At 58.0% G+C, this 20,190-nt stretch overlaps 3 protein-coding genes across 7 annotated transcripts in view; 2 read left to right on the plus strand and 1 right to left on the minus strand.

Moving 5' to 3' along the window:
• Window positions 1-362, plus strand: part of EWSR1 (EWS RNA binding protein 1) — a 28,047-nt gene extending 27,685 nt beyond the window's left edge. For both annotated transcript variants that reach the window (XM_039225891.1, XM_039225892.1), the window contains exon 17: window positions 148-362. In XM_039225891.1, coding sequence (XP_039081822.1) covers window positions 148-187 — 40 coding nt within the window. In that variant the 3' untranslated portion in view covers window positions 188-362. The remainder of the gene's footprint in view (window positions 1-147) is intronic.
• A 6,797-nt stretch (window positions 363-7,159) lies between these two features.
• On the plus strand, window positions 7,160-12,609 carry GAS2L1 (growth arrest specific 2 like 1). Of its 3 annotated transcripts, none has more exons than XM_039225904.1 (6): window positions 7,160-7,296; window positions 8,050-8,886; window positions 10,207-10,314; window positions 10,409-10,505; window positions 10,601-10,772; window positions 11,277-12,609. In XM_039225904.1, the coding sequence occupies exons 2-6, from the start codon at window positions 8,254-8,256 to the stop codon at window positions 12,310-12,312; spliced, it is 2,046 nt and encodes a 681-aa protein (XP_039081835.1). In that variant the 5' UTR covers window positions 7,160-7,296; window positions 8,050-8,253; the 3' UTR covers window positions 12,313-12,609. The 3 variants fall into 3 exon arrangements, with proteins under 3 accessions (XP_039081835.1, XP_039081836.1, XP_039081834.1); XM_039225905.1 differs by having other exon boundaries at window positions 8,124-8,886; XM_039225903.1 differs by having other exon boundaries at window positions 8,235-8,886.
• Window positions 12,610-12,769: 160 nt separating this feature from the next.
• RASL10A (RAS like family 10 member A) lies at window positions 12,770-16,024 on the minus strand. Of its 2 annotated transcripts, none has more exons than XM_039225194.1 (3): window positions 15,320-16,024; window positions 13,692-13,816; window positions 12,770-13,380 (listed from the first exon to the last, which is right to left on the minus strand). In XM_039225194.1, exons 1-3 carry the CDS (start codon window positions 15,536-15,538, stop codon window positions 13,101-13,103), a joined length of 624 nt encoding a protein of 207 aa, XP_039081125.1. In that variant the 5' UTR covers window positions 15,539-16,024; the 3' UTR covers window positions 12,770-13,100. The 2 variants fall into 2 exon arrangements, with proteins under 2 accessions (XP_039081125.1, XP_039081129.1); XM_039225198.1 differs by having other exon boundaries at window positions 12,770-13,418.
• Between the last annotated feature and the right edge of the window lie 4,166 nt (window positions 16,025-20,190).

Genomic DNA, 20,190 nt, shown 5'->3' on the forward strand with positions numbered 1-20,190 from the left:
ATGGTGAAAACCAGCTGCGGCTGCCGGGCGCATCGGGGCAGCAGCCCCTTCCTGTCGGACTGGAGTGGGTCCAGCTTCAGTGGGAGGGGGTGGGAAGCTCCTCCTCGTTCCCCCCCTTTTAACCCATCCCCCCTTTCCGCCTTGCAGAGGCGAGCACCGTCAGGAACGCAGAGACCGGCCCTACTAGACGCAGAGACCCCGCAGAGCTGCATTGACTACCAGATTTATTTTTTAAACCAGAAAATGTTTTAAATTTATAATTCCATATTTATAATGTTGGCCACAACATTATGATTATTCCTTGTCTGTACTTTAGTATTTTTCACCATTTGTGAAGAAACATTAAAACAAGTTAAATGGTAGTGTGCCGAGTTTTTTTTCCTTCTTTTAAAGATGGTTGTTTAACTAAGACTAAACAATGGGAACCCCTTGTGAGCATGCTCAGTATCATTGTGGAGAACCAAGAGGGCCTCTAACTGTAACAATGTTCATGGTTGTGATGTTTTTTTGATTTTTTTTTTTTTTTTAAATAAAATTCCAAATGTTTATAAACAGTCATCCTTCTCGGCCTCTGTTCCACAGTCACTGCGTTGTCTGCTTGGAGCGCGCCCCGACCCGCCAGACAACCGCTCCTTCGAGTGTCCTGTGAGGGAAAACCCAAAGTGGTCGGGACGTGAAAACAAAGGACGGCGCCGTGTCAGTCATGGTGCCGCCAGCAAGGAACCCGGGTTCCAGTGTCACACTGACCCCAAGCCGTAGCTCCAGACGTGGGGACATCTAGCCCAGGTCTGTCCAGTGTGTGGGAAGGAGGGCTGTGTCAGAAGGCCTGGTGCCATGGCTTGGTGCAGCCCCCTCAAGTCACGTGGACACGGGTGACTGCTGCTTCCAGGCTGTGTCCTGGCTTAGTGTGCCTTCCAGGTCAGGCTCCACACACTTCAGAAGGAAAGTCTGTGTCAGTGACTGCTTACAGGGGAAAGGTTTCATTGTTTACTTTTCTACTCCATGATGCTGGGGCGCTTCCTTGAGGAAGGGTTTGAGAACTTGGTGAACAGAGGTCACTGGTCCGCTTTCCCTGGTGGTTTGTGCAGTGCCAGAGGCCAGGGTTTTTTCCAGTGGGCGTGCATCTGAAATTGTTAGGGAAAAGAGCCCCGGGCCCTTTGCCTCTGTGTCTTTTTGGTCCGTCTCGCCTTTTCTTGGACTTGCATGAAGAGTAAGGTCCAGGCCAGTAGACTGAAGTCTGGATGCCTTCCTGTGCATGGGTGATTTCAGACATCAGAGATTGAGGCCCCAATACGTCTACCTGGGAAGGTTTTCCAAGCAAGCAACTGTGTAATCCAGTCTGCAAACAAGTCAGTTGAACAGATGCACTGGAAAGAAACACAGGCTTTAACATGCCAAGTTAAAAAGACCAGCTGGGGCACCTGGATGGCTCAGTTGGTTGAGTGTCCAACTTTGGCTCAGGTCCTGATCTCACAATTGTGTTTGAGCCTTGCATCAGGCTTTGCACTGACAGAGTGGAGCCTGCTTTGGATTCTCTGTCTCCCTCTTTCTTTGCCCCTGCCTTTCTCCTTGTGCTCTCTCTCCTAAGTAAACATTAAGAAAAACCCATCTAGGGCAGGGCTGCACATGAAGTTCTGATTGACATCTGTGTGGGGAGCCTTCTAGAAATAGGATGTTGAAAGCCAGGACTCCTGGCTCCAAAGTACCTTGCATATGAGACGCTCAGTGGTACTGGCTTGAGGCTCTTGAGCACAAGTCCTGAGTAACTCCTACCTACTCAAGAATAATAACATCCCCATTCTCTCTTAGCATTTATATTATTCCATGTTTCAAAAGTTCGCAGGTATGAAATTCTTACTCTGGTTTCTCAAAGCTAAAAAAAAGGGGGGTGGGGGGGTGGCTCGGTCAGTTAAGTGCCTAACTTGATTGCAATCTCGTGGTTGGTGATTCTGAGCCTGGAGTTGGGCTCTGGCTGGCAATGTGGAGCCTGCTTGGGATTCTCTCCTCTCGCTGCCCCTCCCCTGCTCTCAAACTAAATAAAAATAAACTTTAAAAAAAATATTTAAAAAACCAGCTAGTGTCTGAAGCATCAAGGAGAGATTGTCCCCCTTTTCTAGGGCAAGGCACAAGAATTTGGAATAAATTATTTCCCCTCCACCCCCTGCCCAATGAGAGCAAGTCCTTGTGAAACCTTTGAGGAGCTCATGTGTACCCCGCTGCTCACTGTACTCACCTGTGCTCCTTGGGGGCAGACAGGGACAGGTCCTCTGCACTTTCCCAGCCCTCCTGGATAAACATTCAACATCTCTGTGGCTTGGTCTTTTAATGGGACCAGGTTTTTTCTCAGGAGTAGGCGTTGCTTTTCCCGCCTTGGGGAAACCCGTCATCAGCCCCTCTAGATAGCAACATTTTTCTGTTCCCCTAGTACCTCCTCCACTCCCTTTCTAGAACCCACTTCCAATCAGCCGTTTGTTTCTACTGATGCAGTAGTTCTCAAAGCCCCCAGTGACCACAGTGGTTCCTTTTCAGTCCTCTTGATGGCTGCTGCCCCTCTTCCTCACCTCTCAACCTCAGCAGGAAGGCCTTCTCACCGCCTGGCCCATCTCCCAGGCACCAGCTCCGGGGTGTCTGATGGGCTCAGAGCAGGCTGGGGCCAGCCACTGCCTCCACCCCAGCTCACCCGGAACCGCACGGTCCTCCTGGCCTCCTACTTGTGTCACGTTGCCCCAGCTGCCGGCCCAACCCAGCAGGCTCTCTTCCAAGTACGGGACGGGATAAATCACCCAGGGCCTCCTGCCTTGAGTTTGCCACCTCGCTGGGCTCCCCGCTTCCCTCGGCCCCTCCAGCCTTCACCCCGCTGAGGCCAGAGTGACTTCCTGACGCCGTAAGTCACTGCAATTCTAGAAACTCCAAGGGCTTCCACTGCACTTGCCATGACCCACAAGGCCCTACTCAGTCTGGCCACGGAGGCCAGTGACCTCAGCCGCCCTGCTCAGTCTTAGGCACTGCAGTCCAGCCATGGGGGCCGGTCCTCCAAGGGGCTTTGGCAGGTGTCTGGAGCATCAGAGCCTGGGTGCACACCCTGAGGCCCACACTCAACCACGACCGCCCCAGGCTGGGGCATGGTGCCACGCACCACCTCACCACGTTTACTTCCTAAGAAGTCTGAGGTAGGGATCTCCTGGGTAAAGAGACGGCACTTGCCAGCAGCGGTCTGCAAAGCCCACACCCCCCACACACGGGCGTCTTGTGGCGGCAAGGCTAGTTCTCTGGGAGCAATGGCGTCATTAGCCACCCCCGTGGCCTGCAGCCAGAGCTGAGGGACGACAAGCAGTCTTCACTGGGACCTGCTGCACAGTGGACACCCATCGCACGTGACCGGCTCCTACCTGGAGCGTGAGGCTGCCCCAGGAGTCACTCGTGTCCCTGTCTAGAGAGGGGCTTGTCACCAGCACTAAATAGCCCTGTAAGAGGTATTGATGTCTTAGGTACCTAGGCCTGGGATGGAAGTGTTCGTGTCAGAAGGGCCGAAAGAAATGTCTCGGCCAAAAGAAACGTCTGGACTGCACTGGCCTCAGAGGACCTCCGGCAGCATGAATTCCAAGCCGTCTCCAAGGGCTGTACAAAGCTGCTCAGTGCCCTTGGGGGTGGAAGAGGATGAAAAGCAGGAGCAGCGGCAGCCAGGAGCAGGGGAGGTGGGAGGAAGACGACCGAGAACAAAGTCCTGCTCAGGTTCCACACTCTGCTCCAAACTCTCCAAGAGCTCTGGCCAGTCACACTGAGAAGAAAAAATTTCCATCGCAGCCTCACGGCCCCACAAGGCCACACTCCACGGTCTGGGGCAAAAGTCGAGGAGTCAGCAGGGAGACCGATCTATGCCCCGCACATGAACAGGCTGCAGGCGGTGGCTCACCTGCTCCAACGGAGGGAACGTGGGGCTCCAGGGCTGCAGCGGCTGTGGGGCCAAGGACAGAGCAGTGACCGGAGCCAAGCCCCCAGACACTGGGGCCCACAGTTGGCTCTTGAGCTGCCCCATCCCTTCTCACTGAGAGCGAGCTGCTGGCCACAGGGCAAGGGACAAGCAGCAGAGAGGCAAGGTTGGAAAGGAGGCCCTCTGGGGCTTTCTTGTTGATTTCTCTCAAGGAGGGCACAAGAGGCAGCTCAGGGTCACTCATTCCACAGCCGGGACAGGAGCGAGCAGTCATCACGGTTGGACCCGCACCCACATCGGGTCAGAGCAGCCCCAGAACCCCTGTGGGTCACTCGCTCAGCCACAGCTGTGCTCACAGGCTCAATCTAGCCTGCAGAGGAGTGGCCCCATCCAGCGCCTGAGCTGTCCAGTACCAGGGCTGAGTCCCACCAAGTGAGGGCCCTGCTTGAACACTCCATGGCCATTGTCTGACCTCTATCTGCAAACAAGGCCAAGCATGCTATCCCCCTGGCACCCAGCAGTGAAGGCAGGACCCTTGCCCACTGGCCACAGGCAAGACCATGCCTGCACTGGGGGCACAGCATTCTCTACACCAGGGTGACCTCTGGGGTCTGTGGGAATGGGTCTAGGACATAGCCCAAGCCACAGCTCAAACCTCCAGCAGTTCCTATGCCCTCCCTTGGTCCTGCAAGGAACAGGAGAGGTCACCATACAACAGAGGGGATCAAAGCCAAGGTCCTTCATGGCCTGAGCCCTACACCTGCTACCTGTCCTGTAATCAGAAAGTTGGAGTCTGTGGTCTGGAGTGGGCCTCTGGGCCCAGGGTATGGGAAACAGGGAGGAGCAAACCCCTCCCGTCCGCTCCCTCCTCAGAGAAGTAGTAAACATATGCCCTGACTGCTAACTAATGATACCATTTTCACACCTCTATGATCTGATTACTTCTGTCGTCCCATTTTACAGATAGCATCACTGAGGCTCCGAGAGCTTAACCATCTCAGCCAGTGACCAAGAGCAGGGCCTGGGTTCGATCTAACCTCTCTTTTCTGTCCAGATCCTTGTAGTTCAGCAAGGTAGAGAATAAGCAGGAATCAAATACCTGCACAACTACTGACCACATACATCCCTTGTCCTCTCTGGGCCTCAGTTTCCCCAAATTATAAAATGAGAACACATAAAAGCATCATACCTCATAGGATGATTTTAAGGACTAAATTACTTAAGTTTCCATATCTTGATCTTCCCCCTGAAACCAGAGTTCTCCTGGCCCATCTCCAGCAGCCCCTCCTCCCCAGGTATCAGCAGCCCCAGACCTGAGAGCCATTCCTGACTCTGCCTTCACATTCACACCCAACTCACCAGCACATCCCATCAGCTTTCCCCTCAAATACAGCCAGGATCCACCATTCTCCACCACCCTCACTGGCACAACCTGGTCTCCTCTGGGGTTCCTGCCTGCCCACTACAGCAACCACAGAGAATCTGTTAAGACCTAAGTCAGGTCATACCCCTTCCCTGCTCTAAATCCCTCCATGGCTCTCATGTCCCTGAAAAGATGTATGGCCCGCAAAGCCCTACTCAATCTGCCCCCAATCTTTCTATCCTCATCCTTCCCTGCACTCTAGCCTCACAGGCCTCCTAACTCTTGAACACACCAACCAACCACATGCTCACCTCAGGGCCTTTGCACTACCTGTTCCCTCTATCTGAAACTCTCTCTTTCCAGCTAGACAGTTCCTTCTCTTAGCTCCTTTCCTGACCACTGATTTAAAAACTGCAGGCTCATCTCACCTCACACTCCCAGTCCCTTCACCTGGCACCCCCCTGCTCTGCCCTCCCTAGTGCCTCATCCCTGTTTCAACCCAGGGGCTCCCTTCCTACCACACTGGGAACCCTGAGAACTGGCTCTGTTTCATTCCCCACTTTTTGCTCTCAGTTCCCAGTGCCAGAAGAGACCCAGCACACAGTAGGTGCCAAGTTAAGTGTTAGCTATCACTATTACTAGTTACCCACCTTCCTCACTCTTTGTGGGTGGTGGTGCTGGAGGTAGATTGGAAACACCTGGGTATCTAGGACACTGGGGTGTGAGCCCTCTCAGTCATGAGGACTCAGTGAGACGATGCATGGGAGCAGCCTGGCACCAGAAGGTCTGGCACACAGTAGGTACTCAGCAAGTGCCCTGATCCTTGAATGAGGGTATTCCCATAATAGCCATGTTTAAACCCAGAGCTACTCACCTGAGACCTAGTCTGGGGAAGAGAGTCCCTCACAGAGGTGACTTGACCAGTCCAGGTCAAGGGCACACAAGAGGCCTGGCACACAGTAGGCACTTTATTAAAGCCCTGAGACTTGGCTATTGTTGGCGGTGCTTCCCCCAAGGCTGGCCCCGCCTGGCCAGTAAGGCTGCAGCAGGCCAGGCTGGCTGTCCCCGCCCAGCCAGCAGCAGCAGGGGGCAGGATTTCCCGCTGATCCCAGCCAGGTCCCTCCTCTACAATTTGAAAAGAAACTAGCAACGATTAACCCTCCCAAGCCAAACCTACCCAGGGTGCTTCTTATCCTCCTGTCCCCTTAATTCTGTGCCTGACGTGGGCAGCCAGACTGGTAGGGGACTGGCCTCCCCCCGGGGAGGGTAGGGGCCAAGGTGTCAGACCAGCAGGCTTTGGCCACCAGCCTACCCCCTCTGAGCCTCAGTGTTCTCATCAGAGAAACAGGGTTCCCTAACCTCCAGGTTAAAGATGAGGCTTCGGTGAGAGTGAGACGCTGGGTGGGCATAACAGGCCATCCAGCCCTCCAGGAGGCCCCCACTGCCAGTCGGAAGCTCTCACTCCAGTCGCGCTGGCCTCATTTATCTGACCTAAGGAGGTCCACTGCAGACGGAGGTGACTTTGCAGCTCCGGTCCCTATCGCTTCCTGAGCTCCTCTTGGGAACAGGCCGTGCAGCCCGCCAGAGGAGGCCGCTATCTGGGGAGGGAGGTGCAATTAAAAGCGCCCAAACCTCTCCCCACGAGACCAAGGAGGGTTGGAAGGGACTCTAGGGAGTAGCCTGGGCGGGGATGGCTTGTCTGGGCTGGTAGGACCCTGGTCCCGCCCCTCCCCCTTCTCCCTCCCCCCAAGTCAGGAGACTCCAGCTCCTCCCTCTCTCCAGCCAGCCGGGAACTGTGCTGCCCCTTTAAGAGCGCGCGGCCCCGCCCGCCCCCTCGGGCCGGATCCGAATTCCAGGGAGGCGGGGCGGAGACGGCGGGCGGGTGCGGAGGCCTCAGCCGCGGGACCGGATTGCTGTGACTCGGGCGGCGCCTCCCTGCGGCGGCCCCGGCGCCGCTCGGCTCCGCCGGGGCGATGCTCCCCGAGGCCGCAGGATGAGCCAGGTGAGCGCGGGGACCCCCAGCAACCCCTGCCTGGCGCGCACTCCCGGGGACCTGACGGCTGCGGCCTCTGTTCCCCGGGGCTGTGTGACCTTGGGTAGCCCCCGCACCCTCTCTGGGCCGAAGCCCGGACGGCGAGGGCTGGCGGAGGCCATTCTGAGTCCCGGCCCGCACGTACCCAGCCTGCGGCGCTAGGGAGGCTCTTTGGAGGAGGCGGGGCCTCGCTCCGGCCAGCGGGCTGCTGGTGGCGCTTGGGCTCCGGTCGGCCTGGCTTTGCCACCCTCTACTCTGCGACCTTAAGCGATCTCTTACCCTCTGCACCTCAGTTTCCTCATCTGTAAAATGGAGATACTATCACTGGCACTCAGCCCTGGGCACGGTCATTGAGGTTACTGTTACTATTACTGCTGTTATGTCGTTGTTATAATGACACAGTCCTCATGGAAGGGGAGCTGAGGGAGGATCCGGGCACCTTCGCAGAGGAGGTGGGACGGGCGTCAGCCTTGAGCGATGGAGCTAACCGTTGCCGCGGTTGGGACCTGGATTCCTGTCCTGCCTGTATTGACTGCATGGCTGTGGGCTTCATCTCATCTCTCTAGGGTTCCACTTCTCACCTACTGAATTGGGCAATAAGGATGCATGCCTCCCTTCCAGGGAGGGAGGACACAGCCAAGTCCCCCATTACCCCCCACCCCCAAAGAACAAAACAGCAAACATTTATAGATACCAAATCATTCATACAAATTATCCTATTAGGTCCTGCAACGAAGGTAATATTGTACCCATTTCACAGACAAGGAAACTAAGGTACAGTGAACTTTTTCTCACAGCCAGTACGCAAAACCAGGCATTTGGCCAGAGATGACAAGCGAGTGCAGATGGTCAGGGGCTTAGTCTGTACTGAGTCCTCACAGCAATCCTGTGTCCCTGCCCACCCACAGTGACTTGGCCAGCCCGGGCATGGCGGACCCAGTGGCGGGCATCGCGGGCTCGGCAGCCAAGAGTGTGCGGCCGTTCCGCTCAAGTGAGGCCTACGTGGAGGCCATGAAAGAGGACCTGGCTGAGTGGCTCAACGCCTTGTATGGCCTGGGTCTGCCCAGCGGTGGCGAGGGCTTCCTGACGGGGCTGGCCACAGGCACCACCCTGTGCCAACATGCCAACGCCGTCACTGAGGCCGCCCGCGCTTTGGCCGCTGCCCGCCCGGCCCGCGGTGTGGCCTTCCAGGCACACAGCGTGGCGCCTGGCTCTTTCATGGCCCGAGACAACGTGGCCACTTTCATCGGCTGGTGCCGAACAGAGTTGGGTGTGCCCGAAGTGCTCATGTTTGAGACTGAGGACCTGGTGCTGCGGAAGAACGAGAAAAGCGTGGTGTTGTGCCTGCTGGAGGTGGCGCGGCGCGGGGCCCGCCTCGGCCTGCTCGCCCCTCGCCTCGTGCAGTTTGAGCAGGAGATTGAGCGGGAGCTCCGCGCTGCACCTCCGGCCCCCAATGCACCCGCTGCTGAGGAGGACGCCACCGAAACTGCCACCGCGGCAGGGCCTCCTGCCCGTGGGCCCCGCATGACACCCAGCGACCTGCGCAACCTGGACGAGCTGGTGAGTCCGCCAGTGAGTGTGCACACTCGTGGCCCTGCTCGTGCCCCCGCTGTGCACCAGCGACAGGACAGCCTGCCCCACAGAGTGGGTGCACGTGTTGAGCACCAAGTGTATACCTGGCCCCAAGGAGAGGAGCAGACCCAGAGAGGGAGAGGTGCTGGGAGAGGTCACCCAGTAGGGCCTGGGATAGAATCGGAGCTCCCCCCTTTAGGGGCTTCCCGTGTGCCAGATCAGCTCCTCCATCCAGGGGGCCGCATGATTTGAACCCTTCTGTATGCACTTGGGTGCTGGACAGTTGGATCCACAACATCACAGAGCTCGAGGCTGAGTGGATACCTGTGGTGCTTGGCCCTTAGCAAGGTGCCTGGCACACAATAGGCTCTCAGTGAGTGGCGAGGGCAGGCCCCAGGGGCTCTACAGGCCCACCCAGGCCCCAGGGGCTTATCTGGGAAGCCAGGCCCAGAGCTTTCAGTGCTGCTAGGAGCCAGAGGTCCTCTTAGGAGGACAGGATTAGCTCTGCTGTGCACATAAGAGGTGACGGGCCGGCCCCTGGCTCCCTCCTTCTTTTCCCAGGACCTAAATATCCCTGACACCCCCGCAGCCTGGCCAAGAGTTGCCTTCTTATCAGAAGGGTAGGACTATGATGTGCCTATCCCAGAGGGGGTAGCCGGACAGCCGTGGGCAGAGGCTGTCCCCCCTCCCCTGTCTTGGGCCAGAGTCACCCAAGGCTCCACCTGCTCATTTCCTCTGGCTCCACTGTGGGCTAGGAGGTGGGCAGGGCCACCCACACAGCCGGCCTGGTGGCTCCTGGCTTGGGGGTGGGGGTGGGGCATGTGGGCAGATGTGTGCTCCCTGGGCGCGTGGCCTGTGTGTGCATGCTGGTATGTGTGTACTCTACGTGTCTGCAGCGCTGATACGGTGTGGGTTCCCTGCACTCGTGGCCCGTGGCCCGCGCCCTCGCAGGACCTGGCCTCCCGGTGCGCCTCAGCCTACATGCCCGTGAGGCATGGGAGTGAGTGGGTAGGGAGTGAGGACGGGTTCCAGGGCTTCCCCACGCTCAGGGGCCGCAGGGCTGTGCCTCACTGGGGGTCCCAAGCCCTGGCCTGAGCATAGCTCCTGACCTCCGATGGCCAGAGGGGAAGGAGAGCTGGTGAAAGGTCAAATGTAGAGGCTGCACCCAAGCCTGGGGCAACACGCAACACAATCTATGTCCCCTTTCCCCGGAAGGACCTGCTTCCTCCTGACCCTGGACCTGCTGACATCAGGCCCCAGGAGGAGGGACTTGATCCCTGACCTCCAGCCTCTCCTCTCTGACCTCAGGTGAGGGAGATCTTGGGCTACTGCACCTGCCCAGACCAGTTTCCCATGATCAAGGTCTCAGAGGGAAAGTACCGCGTGGGAGACTCCAGTCTCCTCATCTTCGTGCGGGTAAGAGTTAGGGGCTGCCTGGCCAACAGCAGCCCACAGTGGGCTGCCAGGCCCATCAGACAGGCCGTGACCTGCCCACTCTGGGCTCCCACAGGTGCTGAGGAGCCACGTGATGGTGCGCGTGGGTGGCGGCTGGGACACTCTGGAGCACTATCTGGACAAGCATGACCCTTGCCGCTGCTCCTCCTCAGGTCAGTGCCCTTGGGAGTGACGGGGGATGGGGCCGGCAGAGGGTTTGTCTCTGTGGCTCCACCCTTCAAATGCCACCTGTCCTCTCATCCCGCAGCCCACCGCCCGCCCCAGTCCAGAGCCTGCACCTTCTCCCCACAGAGGGGGTCTCCCACCCCCAGCCCCCGTGCTGGCAGCCCAGCCCCTGGGGCCGAGCGGCGGAGCTCCCGGACAGAGGTGACACCCATTAGCTTACGCAGCTCCAAGGAGGGAACTGAGACCCCACTCAGGTGAGAAGCAGGACAAAGGGGTGAGGGGTCCACAGTGGGGAGGCATCCGCCCTGGCCTGGATGACGAAGGAGCTGTGCTCCAGAGTGACTCACCCTGGGAAAAGTTCCCGTGGGTGGGGGCAGGCCTGGCTTCCTATCTCTATGGCAACACAAGCAACCCAACAACACAGCTGGGGTGGGCCCTGGGGGCTGGGCGGCAGCCAGTCCTACCGCTTCCCTCTGGCCTGCCCAGGAAGCTGGAGGCCTGGGGAGGGGGAGCTCAGAGCCTGGCGTCTTCCGCTGCCTGGGGGTGGGTGGTGGCCCTGGCTGCCGGAAGCCGCCGCACAGTGGCTCACTTCTCTCTGGAAGTCCCCAGGACACACACCAAGCCCTTGATTGCCCCCACCACAGGTGTCTTCTCCGCCCCTAACCACTCGGCTGCTTGTTCCTTCCACTGCCTGGTCTTTCTACAGGCCAGTCCTCTCTCCGAGATCCCCCATCTCTCTCTCTTGTTCCTTGCCCCAGGGCCCGGGACCAGCTGCCCCCCCATCCCCGCTCCCGCCGCTGCTCTGGCGACAGCGACTCCTCAGCCTCCTCAGCCCAGAGTGGCCCCCTTGGTGCCCGCAGTGAAGACTCTGGCACTGGCTCCCGAAGGGAACGGCCCAGCCGGAGGCTGACCACAGGCACCCCAGCCTCCCCGCGACGGCCCCCAGCTCCGCGCAGCCAGTCCCGAGACCGGTTGGATCGAGGGAGGCCACGTGGCGCCCCAGGAGGCAGGGGAGCCCAGCTGTTGGCCCCCAGTCCTGCCCGACGGGCCCGGAGCCAGAGCCGTGAGGGGCAGGCCACCCTGCTTGTGCGCAGGGACCGAGATGGGCAGCACTCATGGGTGCCCCGGGGCAAAGTCAGTGGGGGCTCAGGCAGGAGCACTCCCCAGACCCCCCGGGCTCACAGCCCTGCAGCCCCCCGGCCTCTGCGGGCCTCCAGCCCCAGTACAGAGTTGGGCACCACACCGGCCAGTGTCTTCCGCACCCCCCTGCAGCTTGACCCGAAGCAGGAGCAGCAGCTGTTTCAGCGCTTGGAAGAGGAGTTCCTGGCCAACGCCCGAGCCCTTGAGGCTGCTGCTGGCGGGACCCTCACTGGACCAGCCTCAGACCCAGCTCGACCCCCAGACCCTCCAGCTCCTGACTCAGCCTACTGTTCCTCCAGCTCCTCCTCTTCATCCCTCAGTGTCCTGGGTAGCAAGTGTGGCCAGCTTGGGGACTCTGGCCGGACGGCCAATGGGCTGCCGGGGCCCCGAGGCCCAGCCCTGTCCAGCTCTTCTGATGAAGGCAGTCCCTGCCCTGGTGTAGGGGGCCCACCAGATGCACCTGGGAGCCCCTTGGCCGGCCTGGAGCTCCCGAGGACCTGGGCACGGGGCCGGGTGGACACACAGCCAGACCGAAGACCTTCACGCATCCCTACGCCACGGGGCCCTCGCCGCCCATCTGGATCCACAGAGCCCGGGTCCTGGCATGCCCTGCACTCAGTGAGCCCAAGGGCAGAGCCAGATTCCTGGATGTGATGGACCAGCCAAGCTGCCCCCAGGCCCCTATTCCTTCTCTTCCCTTTCCTTTGTGGCCTTAACCCCTTTGCATCAGGGAGCCCCACCCCCACCCCTGCCTCTTCGGTACCAGACCTCATGGGACCAGACCCCTTGGGACCACATGGCACAATGGGACCTCTGTTGTACATTCCGGTTGGGGGATGAGCGTTGCTATTTAATTACTAATATTATTGAATGCCTTAGAGGAGGCCAATGAGGACCCTTCCCGAGGTTCTCTGGCCCTGCAGAGCCTGACAGTAAAGTATTTGTTCCAGCCGTTTGTGTCTGCTTCTTGGGGTCAGCCTTGGGGTACCTTTTAGGGGACCCTTATTCCATGTAGTGATTCTAGCATTAACTGCCAGAGAGCAATGCCTGGCAGCTCTGACCTCTAAGGTTAAGATCATGCTACCCATCCAAGAAATGCCAAATGCTCTTGTATGCTTGCATTGTTTCCCCCTTTATTACCTCCTGAGAGGTGCGACTTAAGATTGTCCACCGAAGCCCCAGAAGCTACCTGAGAGCTTCTAATCAGATTCACAGCAAGTCCCTTTCATTCAATGGGATTGTAACCCAGTGAGGTCCCAGAAAGGACTTATCTTGCGCAACGTAGCCCGGGGCCTGGTTGGGTCCAACGAAGCACAAAGAAGAGTCCTGTCGCTCAAGAGACTGGGTGGGAGGTTGCCCCATCCAATCCGGGAGGAGGCTTTGTCTTGTCCAATCCGAGAGAAGTTGGGCAATTTCGTCCAATCCGGGTAACCGGTTGTTTATCAAACTGGGACCCTCCCCCCACCGTAGGCGGCGGCGTCGTCCAATTCGGTCACATGAGGCTGCAGCGCGCCGGATGCAGCGCCCCCTGCAGGCGCAAGGCCGGGTGCGCGGGACGCGCGCGCACCAAAGCGCAACGCAGCAGCTCGCGGAAGAGACGCAGCACGTGCCAGTTGTACTTGGCGGAACACTCGAGGTAGCCGCAGCGCCAGCCCCTGCGCACCAGGGCGGCCAGCGCGCGCCGAGGCCCGAAGCGCAGCCGCTGCCGGTCCCGCTTGTTGCCTACCACGAGGATGGGCGCTTCAGGTGCGCCCGCCGGCCTGGGGGCCAGATGGGGATGAGGGCTGTGGTGCCGGACGCGGACAGCCCACAGCCGGGGAACGCTCCCACCCCAAGGGGGTATGTACACTCCTGCGGCTGGAGACCCGCCCCAGGAAACACGAGACCCGTGTGGCCAAAGACTGCATAGCTGACAGACCCGACACCCCGCCAGGACTGAGGAAGAACCCACCCATTACCCTCAGGCAAAGGCCCAACCAGACAGGCAAAAGTTCCCCTCCTCTGCCCGCACACACCTGTGGCCGCGTCCCTACCTGGTCTCTGAGATGCGCTGCCGTAGCGCCTTCACGTAGTCAAAACTGTCCGGGCTGCAGATGTCGTAGACGAGCACGAAGGCGTCCGTGTCCTGCAAGCTCCAGTCCTTGGGGTCCAGCCACTCCTGGGGCGGGAGGCCGGAATTTGCCAGAGACTCTCACTCTCCCACGCCCAGATCCTCTGAAGGGCCTTGACGCTAAACCCGCAGTTTATCCTCAGCCCTCGCCACCCTCTGTGGGCCATATGCTCAGGCCCCACTGTCCTCAGGGTCGCCAGGGTAAGGACGTCTACACGTGTCTGAAGCCGTCAGCCAGCAGCCCTCCTTCACTCTGGGCCTCCTCTCTACCCACTGCTTCTCTTCCTCCTTCCAGCTTTCCAAAGCTCAGTTTGTGTCACGCCCCTTCCCTCCCTCCCTGGTTACTACAGCTGCCTCTGAGACGAATTCCAAAGCACAGGGCTCCGTGTTCCCCAGGCCCTCAGAGATCACTGATTATGGACAGCTGTATGCATTCAGGCCTCCCCGCCTAACACATGCTGCTCTTGTCACGTGGAAGGCTTCTGCCACTTCATTTAATCAAAACTTCACTCATCAGGGGCACCTAGGTGGCCCAGTTGGTTACGCCTCTGACTTCCGCTCAGGTCATGATCTCATGTTTCATGAGTTTAGGCCCTACCTATATCCGGCTCTGTGCTGACCACTCAGAGCCTGGAGCCTGCTTTGGATTCTCTCTCTCTCTCTCTCTCTCTCTCTCTCTCTCTTTCTCTCTCAGATAAGTGAACATTAAAAAAAAAAAAAACCTCAGGGGCACCTGGGTGGCTCAGCTGGTTAAACACCACCTTGGGCTCAGGGCATGATCTCGTGGTTTGTGAGTTCTAGCCCTGCATCCAGCTCTGTGCTGACAGCTCAGAGCCTGGAGCCTGCTTCAGATTCTGTGTGTCTCCCTCTCTCTCTGTCCCGTCTCCTGCTCATGCTCTGTCTCTTTCTGTCTGTCAAAAATAAATAAACATTAAAAAAAAAAAAAAAAAGACTTCACTCATCATTCCAGGGTCAGCCCAAATGTCACCCCTTCCAGGAAGCCCTGCTTAATCCTGCTTGCTCTTTCTTCTTCACCTTTCCCAGGCATCTAGCTCCAAGAATTCAAAGTCTGTCCTGGACTTTGAACAAATTACCGAAATGAGGCTTTCTTCCAACCAAGTCACAGAAATAAGGGAGCAGAAAATGACCCTCCCCCCACCCCTGACAGTACACCCCTGTGTCTGGCCCCATCCTCCCCCACCGAGGCTCTGCTTAAGGTCCCAAACATACAACGCTCACCCTCAGGAAGGCACAATCATGCTCCGCCATGCACTGATCCAGACCCACCAGCGGAGGCAGACAAATATACAGGCACTTAAGAGTGAAAAAAGGCCGCTTTTCAAAATCGCCTGGCCCCGGGCCTGATCTTGGGCAACTCCAGGCCAGCAAGAAGGAGACAGACACACAAGTCACCAGGTCACATTCATCCTTCAATCCACGAACACAGGCACTCCGGGGCTGTCCAGGTGGACATGCACGTGTGCACCAAGCACCCCCCCCACACACACACACACGCTGTTACACGACCCTGCCCACCCCTCGAGCTGCTACCTCTGGACCCCCAGGGTTCTGACTCGGGGGAGCGCCGTCGCCGTCGCGGATGCTCAGGTCGTAGACCGCGCCGTCGAGCAGCACCGCGGGCCGGTAGAGGCGTGGCCCGTCCGTGGGTCGGTGGCGCTCCGGGTAGTCACCGAACAGGAACTGGCGGATGATGGCCGTCTTGCCTACGCCAGGGGCCCCCAGCACGGCCACCCGCAGGCTACCCCCCATGGCCCGCGAGCGCTGCCGCGCCCTACGCTGGAAAGGCTCATGGGCCAGCGCCGCGCCGCGCGCTCCGCGTGCCCAGACCCATGCGCCCCGACCCCACGCTCCTCATGGCCCCCGGGAGCACCCGGGACCCGGAGAGGCTAGGCCAGAGGACGCAGCGGGGGAGGCGGGAGGGCAGACAGATAGTCGATCAGGCCGACGGAGGACGCACGAGCAGCTCCGGCAGGTGCCGAAGCTCGGAAGAGAACAGACCCCGCGCGCCGCGTAGACACCGCCGCCTCCGACTCGCAGCGCGACTGGAGGCGCCTCCCGCAGCCGGAGTACCGAGTTCCGACCTCCTGGCCCCGCGGGTCCCGCAGCGGAGCGAGGCGCGGGGACGGCGCTGCCTCTCGGAGCCTCCGTCCCTCCGTCCTTCTGTCGCTCCGGCGCCCTGAATCGTCTCCCCAGCCAGCGGCGCGAGCGAGCGCGCGGAGCCTCCCGGAGGCGGAGATGAGGTAACCGCCCGCCGCCCCTCCCACCTCCCCCTCTACCCACCCGGGACGCCCCTCCCGGGAAGGGTCGCAGGAAGGTGACTAGGGCGCAGGGAGCCCGGGGAGGGACCCAGCCCCCTCCGCGTCCCGCACTCCTCTCACCCTGCTCCAAAATAGAAGTTCCTTCCCGCCCACGTCCGCGTCCGCTCCTCCAAGCACCGCTCCCCCAAGCTGGCTCCAGACAAACCCAGCCGCTGGAGTCGGGCCGCCCAGGGTTGAATCTGGCCCCAGCTGTGTGACCTTGGGCGAGTCACCGCACTGCGCTGGCTCTCTGCTCCATTTCCATCAAAGGCAGACATCTTTCTTGATAACCTACTACGCGCGGGGCTCTTTACTAAGCTGTTAGCTAGTGATCTCTGAATCTACAGCCTTATCCAGGTTATCTCTGAGAGAAGAAGATAGGCTGGAGAGGGGTCTCCAAGGTTCGGGGACAGTAGGTGGCCCCTGAGCCACAGCCTTGTGGTCTCTTCTGAGGAGCTGTCCCTCTTTTGTCCTGCACACAAGGATAAATGGCTAGCATTAAACAAAGTATCGAATGGCCGTCATCCAGGTGGGGCTGAACTGAGTGTGCTGAGCTCAGTACACACTGGGTCACAGCATCTCAGCCCAAAATCCCTGTCCCAACAAGGCCAAAAGATCCAGAAACTGGTCACCACCACCTCTGTCACGGCTAAGGCCAAGTTTTCTGCCTAAGTCTCCACCTGTAGCTTCACTCAAAACCCAAATTCCCCCCTCCCTGGAGCTGGTGAGAAACTCCTTCACCAACACAGCTTGGAAGGTCTGGGTTTGGCCAGCCCCCCATGCTCTGCCTCTGCTCACCTCCTCCCTGCAGAGGAGGAGCTCCCACTTCTCTGACCAGCTGCCTAGGCACTGGGTGTGAAATGTACAGACATCAGTGTTTCTGCACTGACCAAGGGTTTTCACTTACCCATCTCTTCAACAAATATTCCCAGTCTTACTGCTTGCCAGGACTGGAGGGGTGGGAAGGAAGAGGGAAGGAAAAAAATCCCACCTTAGTAGAATAGGGTCTAGAACACATGGGATCCAGGAATTGCAGGAGCACAGACAACAAGCCCACTCCAGCCTAAAGGGAGTGGAGGAGAGAGAAGGAGCTCAGCCCTGAAATGAGGAGAGGGCACATCTCCAAGAAGCAGGTGATGGCAACAGAGGGTGTTTCTCCAGAGCACTGGTTGTGTTTTCATCCTCCCACACCAGATAGGGGAACTGGGTCTGCTTTCACTCTTCTCCTCGGCCACTAGGGAGCTCAGAATGACTTATGGCTACCTCTGGCAGGTGTTCTGGGTCTTCAAGCCCATTTCCTGGCTTCATTTTCCTTTTCTGCCATGATTCTTTCCCTTCACCCAACTTCCCTACTCACTTTCTGACATTCCAAGCTTCTCGGTTTTGTGAGCTCCCTCAATTCCTTGTGGGGAACAAGGCTGAGCATTAATAAACTAAGCCCCACTTCCCTTTTGGCATTCAGCAGGGTTTGTGGCTGACATCAGGATGGTCATCCTTAAGGCCCTGGGTGGGACCCACACCTCTGACTGGAGCACCCTCTCTTCTTGCTCCTTGGGAACAAGGCCACCCTCAAGGAGCCAGTTCTGGGTGTCCTTCCTCTAGAAAGCCTTCCTTGCTTCACTCTCTGACAGAGTACGTTTCTGGGCAAGGCTTCTTCAGGACCAGCAAACAGGACTGTGTGTGTGTGTGTGTGTGTGTGTGTGTGTGTGTGTGTGTGTGTGGTAGGGGGGCGGATCTCTGGGTCCCAGTGTGGTTTCTCAGTGCATGGTTTGGAAATGATGAGACTGTCCTAATAAAGCTCCTACAAAGGCCTGCAGACTGCACAGGGGTGACCCATTCCTAAGGAAACTCGTGCCTCTAGCAAGAGGTCCCATTTAGCAAGGGCCTGTGATGGGCCCCGCCCCGCACCCATGCTCACTGAGGCCCGGCAACGGGATGCAGTGGCTTGCCCGGAATTGCCTGGCAGAAAAGACAGCACCGCCACTGGAACCTGGGACGTTTGGGCCATCGAACCAGACTTTCTGAGCAGCCCAATTTTACCTAGGCCGAGGGACCAGAGGGCCTCCAGGAGAAGATCAGCCAAAGCTCCTGTCCTCGGTGGCCACTGAGCCACGATGGGAGTGGGCAGCCCCACGCTGGGCTTCCCAAGGACTAGCAAGCCGGAGAACTCGGGCTGGGGTGTGAATTTCAAAGTTTCTCTCATCGGGCCCCTCACTCCTTTCCCGAAGGAGAGGCAGCCAGGGTGCTGTCTGCTGCCCCATGGCTCCCAGGCTCCTCCCGGGCTCCAGAGAGCACTCGCCAAGCATCCGTACATCTTTTCCTTCAGGACTTGGTGCTGGGCCCCTGGTGGCCGAGCTGGTTCCTGCCTCCCCTCTGTGGCTTGTAAAGGAGTCACACACGTAGCCACATACAGACAGGTAGAAACAGGAGCACTGGACTGGCTCAGGCCTGGGGGCTGAGAGGACCTAGGGGAGGCACCGGCCTACGGAGGTTGAGAGCTCAGGAAGGGCCTAATGCCACAGCTAAGCTGAGCCCTGAAGGGTTAAGCCGCAGAAAGTTGGGTGGGCTGGGAGGCTGCTGAGTGGCCCTGGGCGGGGGCAGGCTCCGGATGGAGAATTCTGAGCCCACAGCCTCCCAATGCCAGCCTGCTGGGCACCCCCCTTCCCTGCCACCTGTGCCCACATGGCTTCTTCCCAACCTGCCTGATACCAGCCCTTCCCTGAGGTCAAGCACCCTGGACTGCATCCAGCTCCCTGGGGGATTTGCTCTGGACCATGCCCCTGACCATGAATGTGGCCTGTCAGCGCGATTCCACTTGTGCACCAACAGTGACTCACTTCTGGAGCCCTGGATGGGGGGCGGTACCTTTATCTCTCAGATGCTTGGTGTCTAGTGGGGTCTTGGTCATCATTATAATGCCACCCATTGTAGCAGTCAGCCTCATAAAGGCCATCAGGACACAAGGGGAAGCACAGAGCAGGGTTTCCAGGTTTCTTAGGTTTGAAGCCTCTTTCCAGGAGTGTGTTATCTGTGCAAGTTACTTAAACTCTGTAAGCCTCAGTTTCCCTCTCTGTAATGGGATAACAATGGTCTTGACTTCACACAAGTTGTTGTGGGATGAGAGGAGATAAAACGGAGAAAAAAGCAAGACAACTCTAGTAAGGTTGGGGAGGGGCAAGATTTGTCAATATAAATTTCATTTTCATATGCAAATGGCTACTAGTTACAACACAGTGGAGGGACATGGGTGTCTACATGGGTAAGTACGCACAGACGGTTCCTAGCTGTGTCTGGTGAGAGGGCCTAAAGTGCCACCCCAGGAGAAACAAGCACACCTAGCACCTAGATCTTGGTTTCTAGGGCCACTCGCCAATGAAAGGAACCATGCTCCTTGGAGAAGTGGCTGATGCTAGGGGTTGGGGCGGGACTAATCCTAGTTGAGCCTGGAGCATCACGGAATGCTGGAAAGTAAGGAAGTCGAAAAGAAACAAGGGGATGGGGGCATATCAAAAGGACACAGAGGCTACCCAAAAGGGCTCCCAATGGCCAAAATGGACCAATTTAAGTGACAAAATAAATAATGTACTTTTGGATTAAGTCCAAATTGGAAAATAAATATCCATGAACCCAAACTGACATAAATGACTGAATTAATAAACATGAGAATATGAGAGAAGAAACAAATTCTTTCCTACAGAAGAATTTCAAATAATGATGTAGCTACTCCCTGCCCCCACAATCTTTCCCGAGCGTAGGCTGCACTTGGTGACTTTGCTTCTAAAGAACAGAATATGGAAAGGGGAAGGGAATAACTCCACAATGGAGAAAGCTGGAAACATCACCTTGGCCAAGTGATCCAGGTTAACGTGACAGTAATAGTCATACCAACGGTGTGTGCCCCTGATCTGATATGACGAGAAGGGCAGCTTTCTGGCCTTCTTCCTAAAATCCCGCAACCCCAGTCTAACCACCAGACAAACATCAGACAAACCAAAATTGAGGGATAGTCTACAATATACCCGATGAGTATTCCTTGAAATTGTCAAGGTCATGAAAAACAAAGTCTGAGAAATTGTCACAGATCATAGCCTGAGGAGACACAGC

Source organism: Hyaena hyaena, unplaced genomic scaffold (genome assembly GCF_003009895.1).
Source record: "Hyaena hyaena isolate Hyena2069 unplaced genomic scaffold, ASM300989v1 scaffold_19, whole genome shotgun sequence".
Classification (NCBI taxonomy): domain Eukaryota; kingdom Metazoa; phylum Chordata; class Mammalia; order Carnivora; family Hyaenidae; genus Hyaena; species Hyaena hyaena.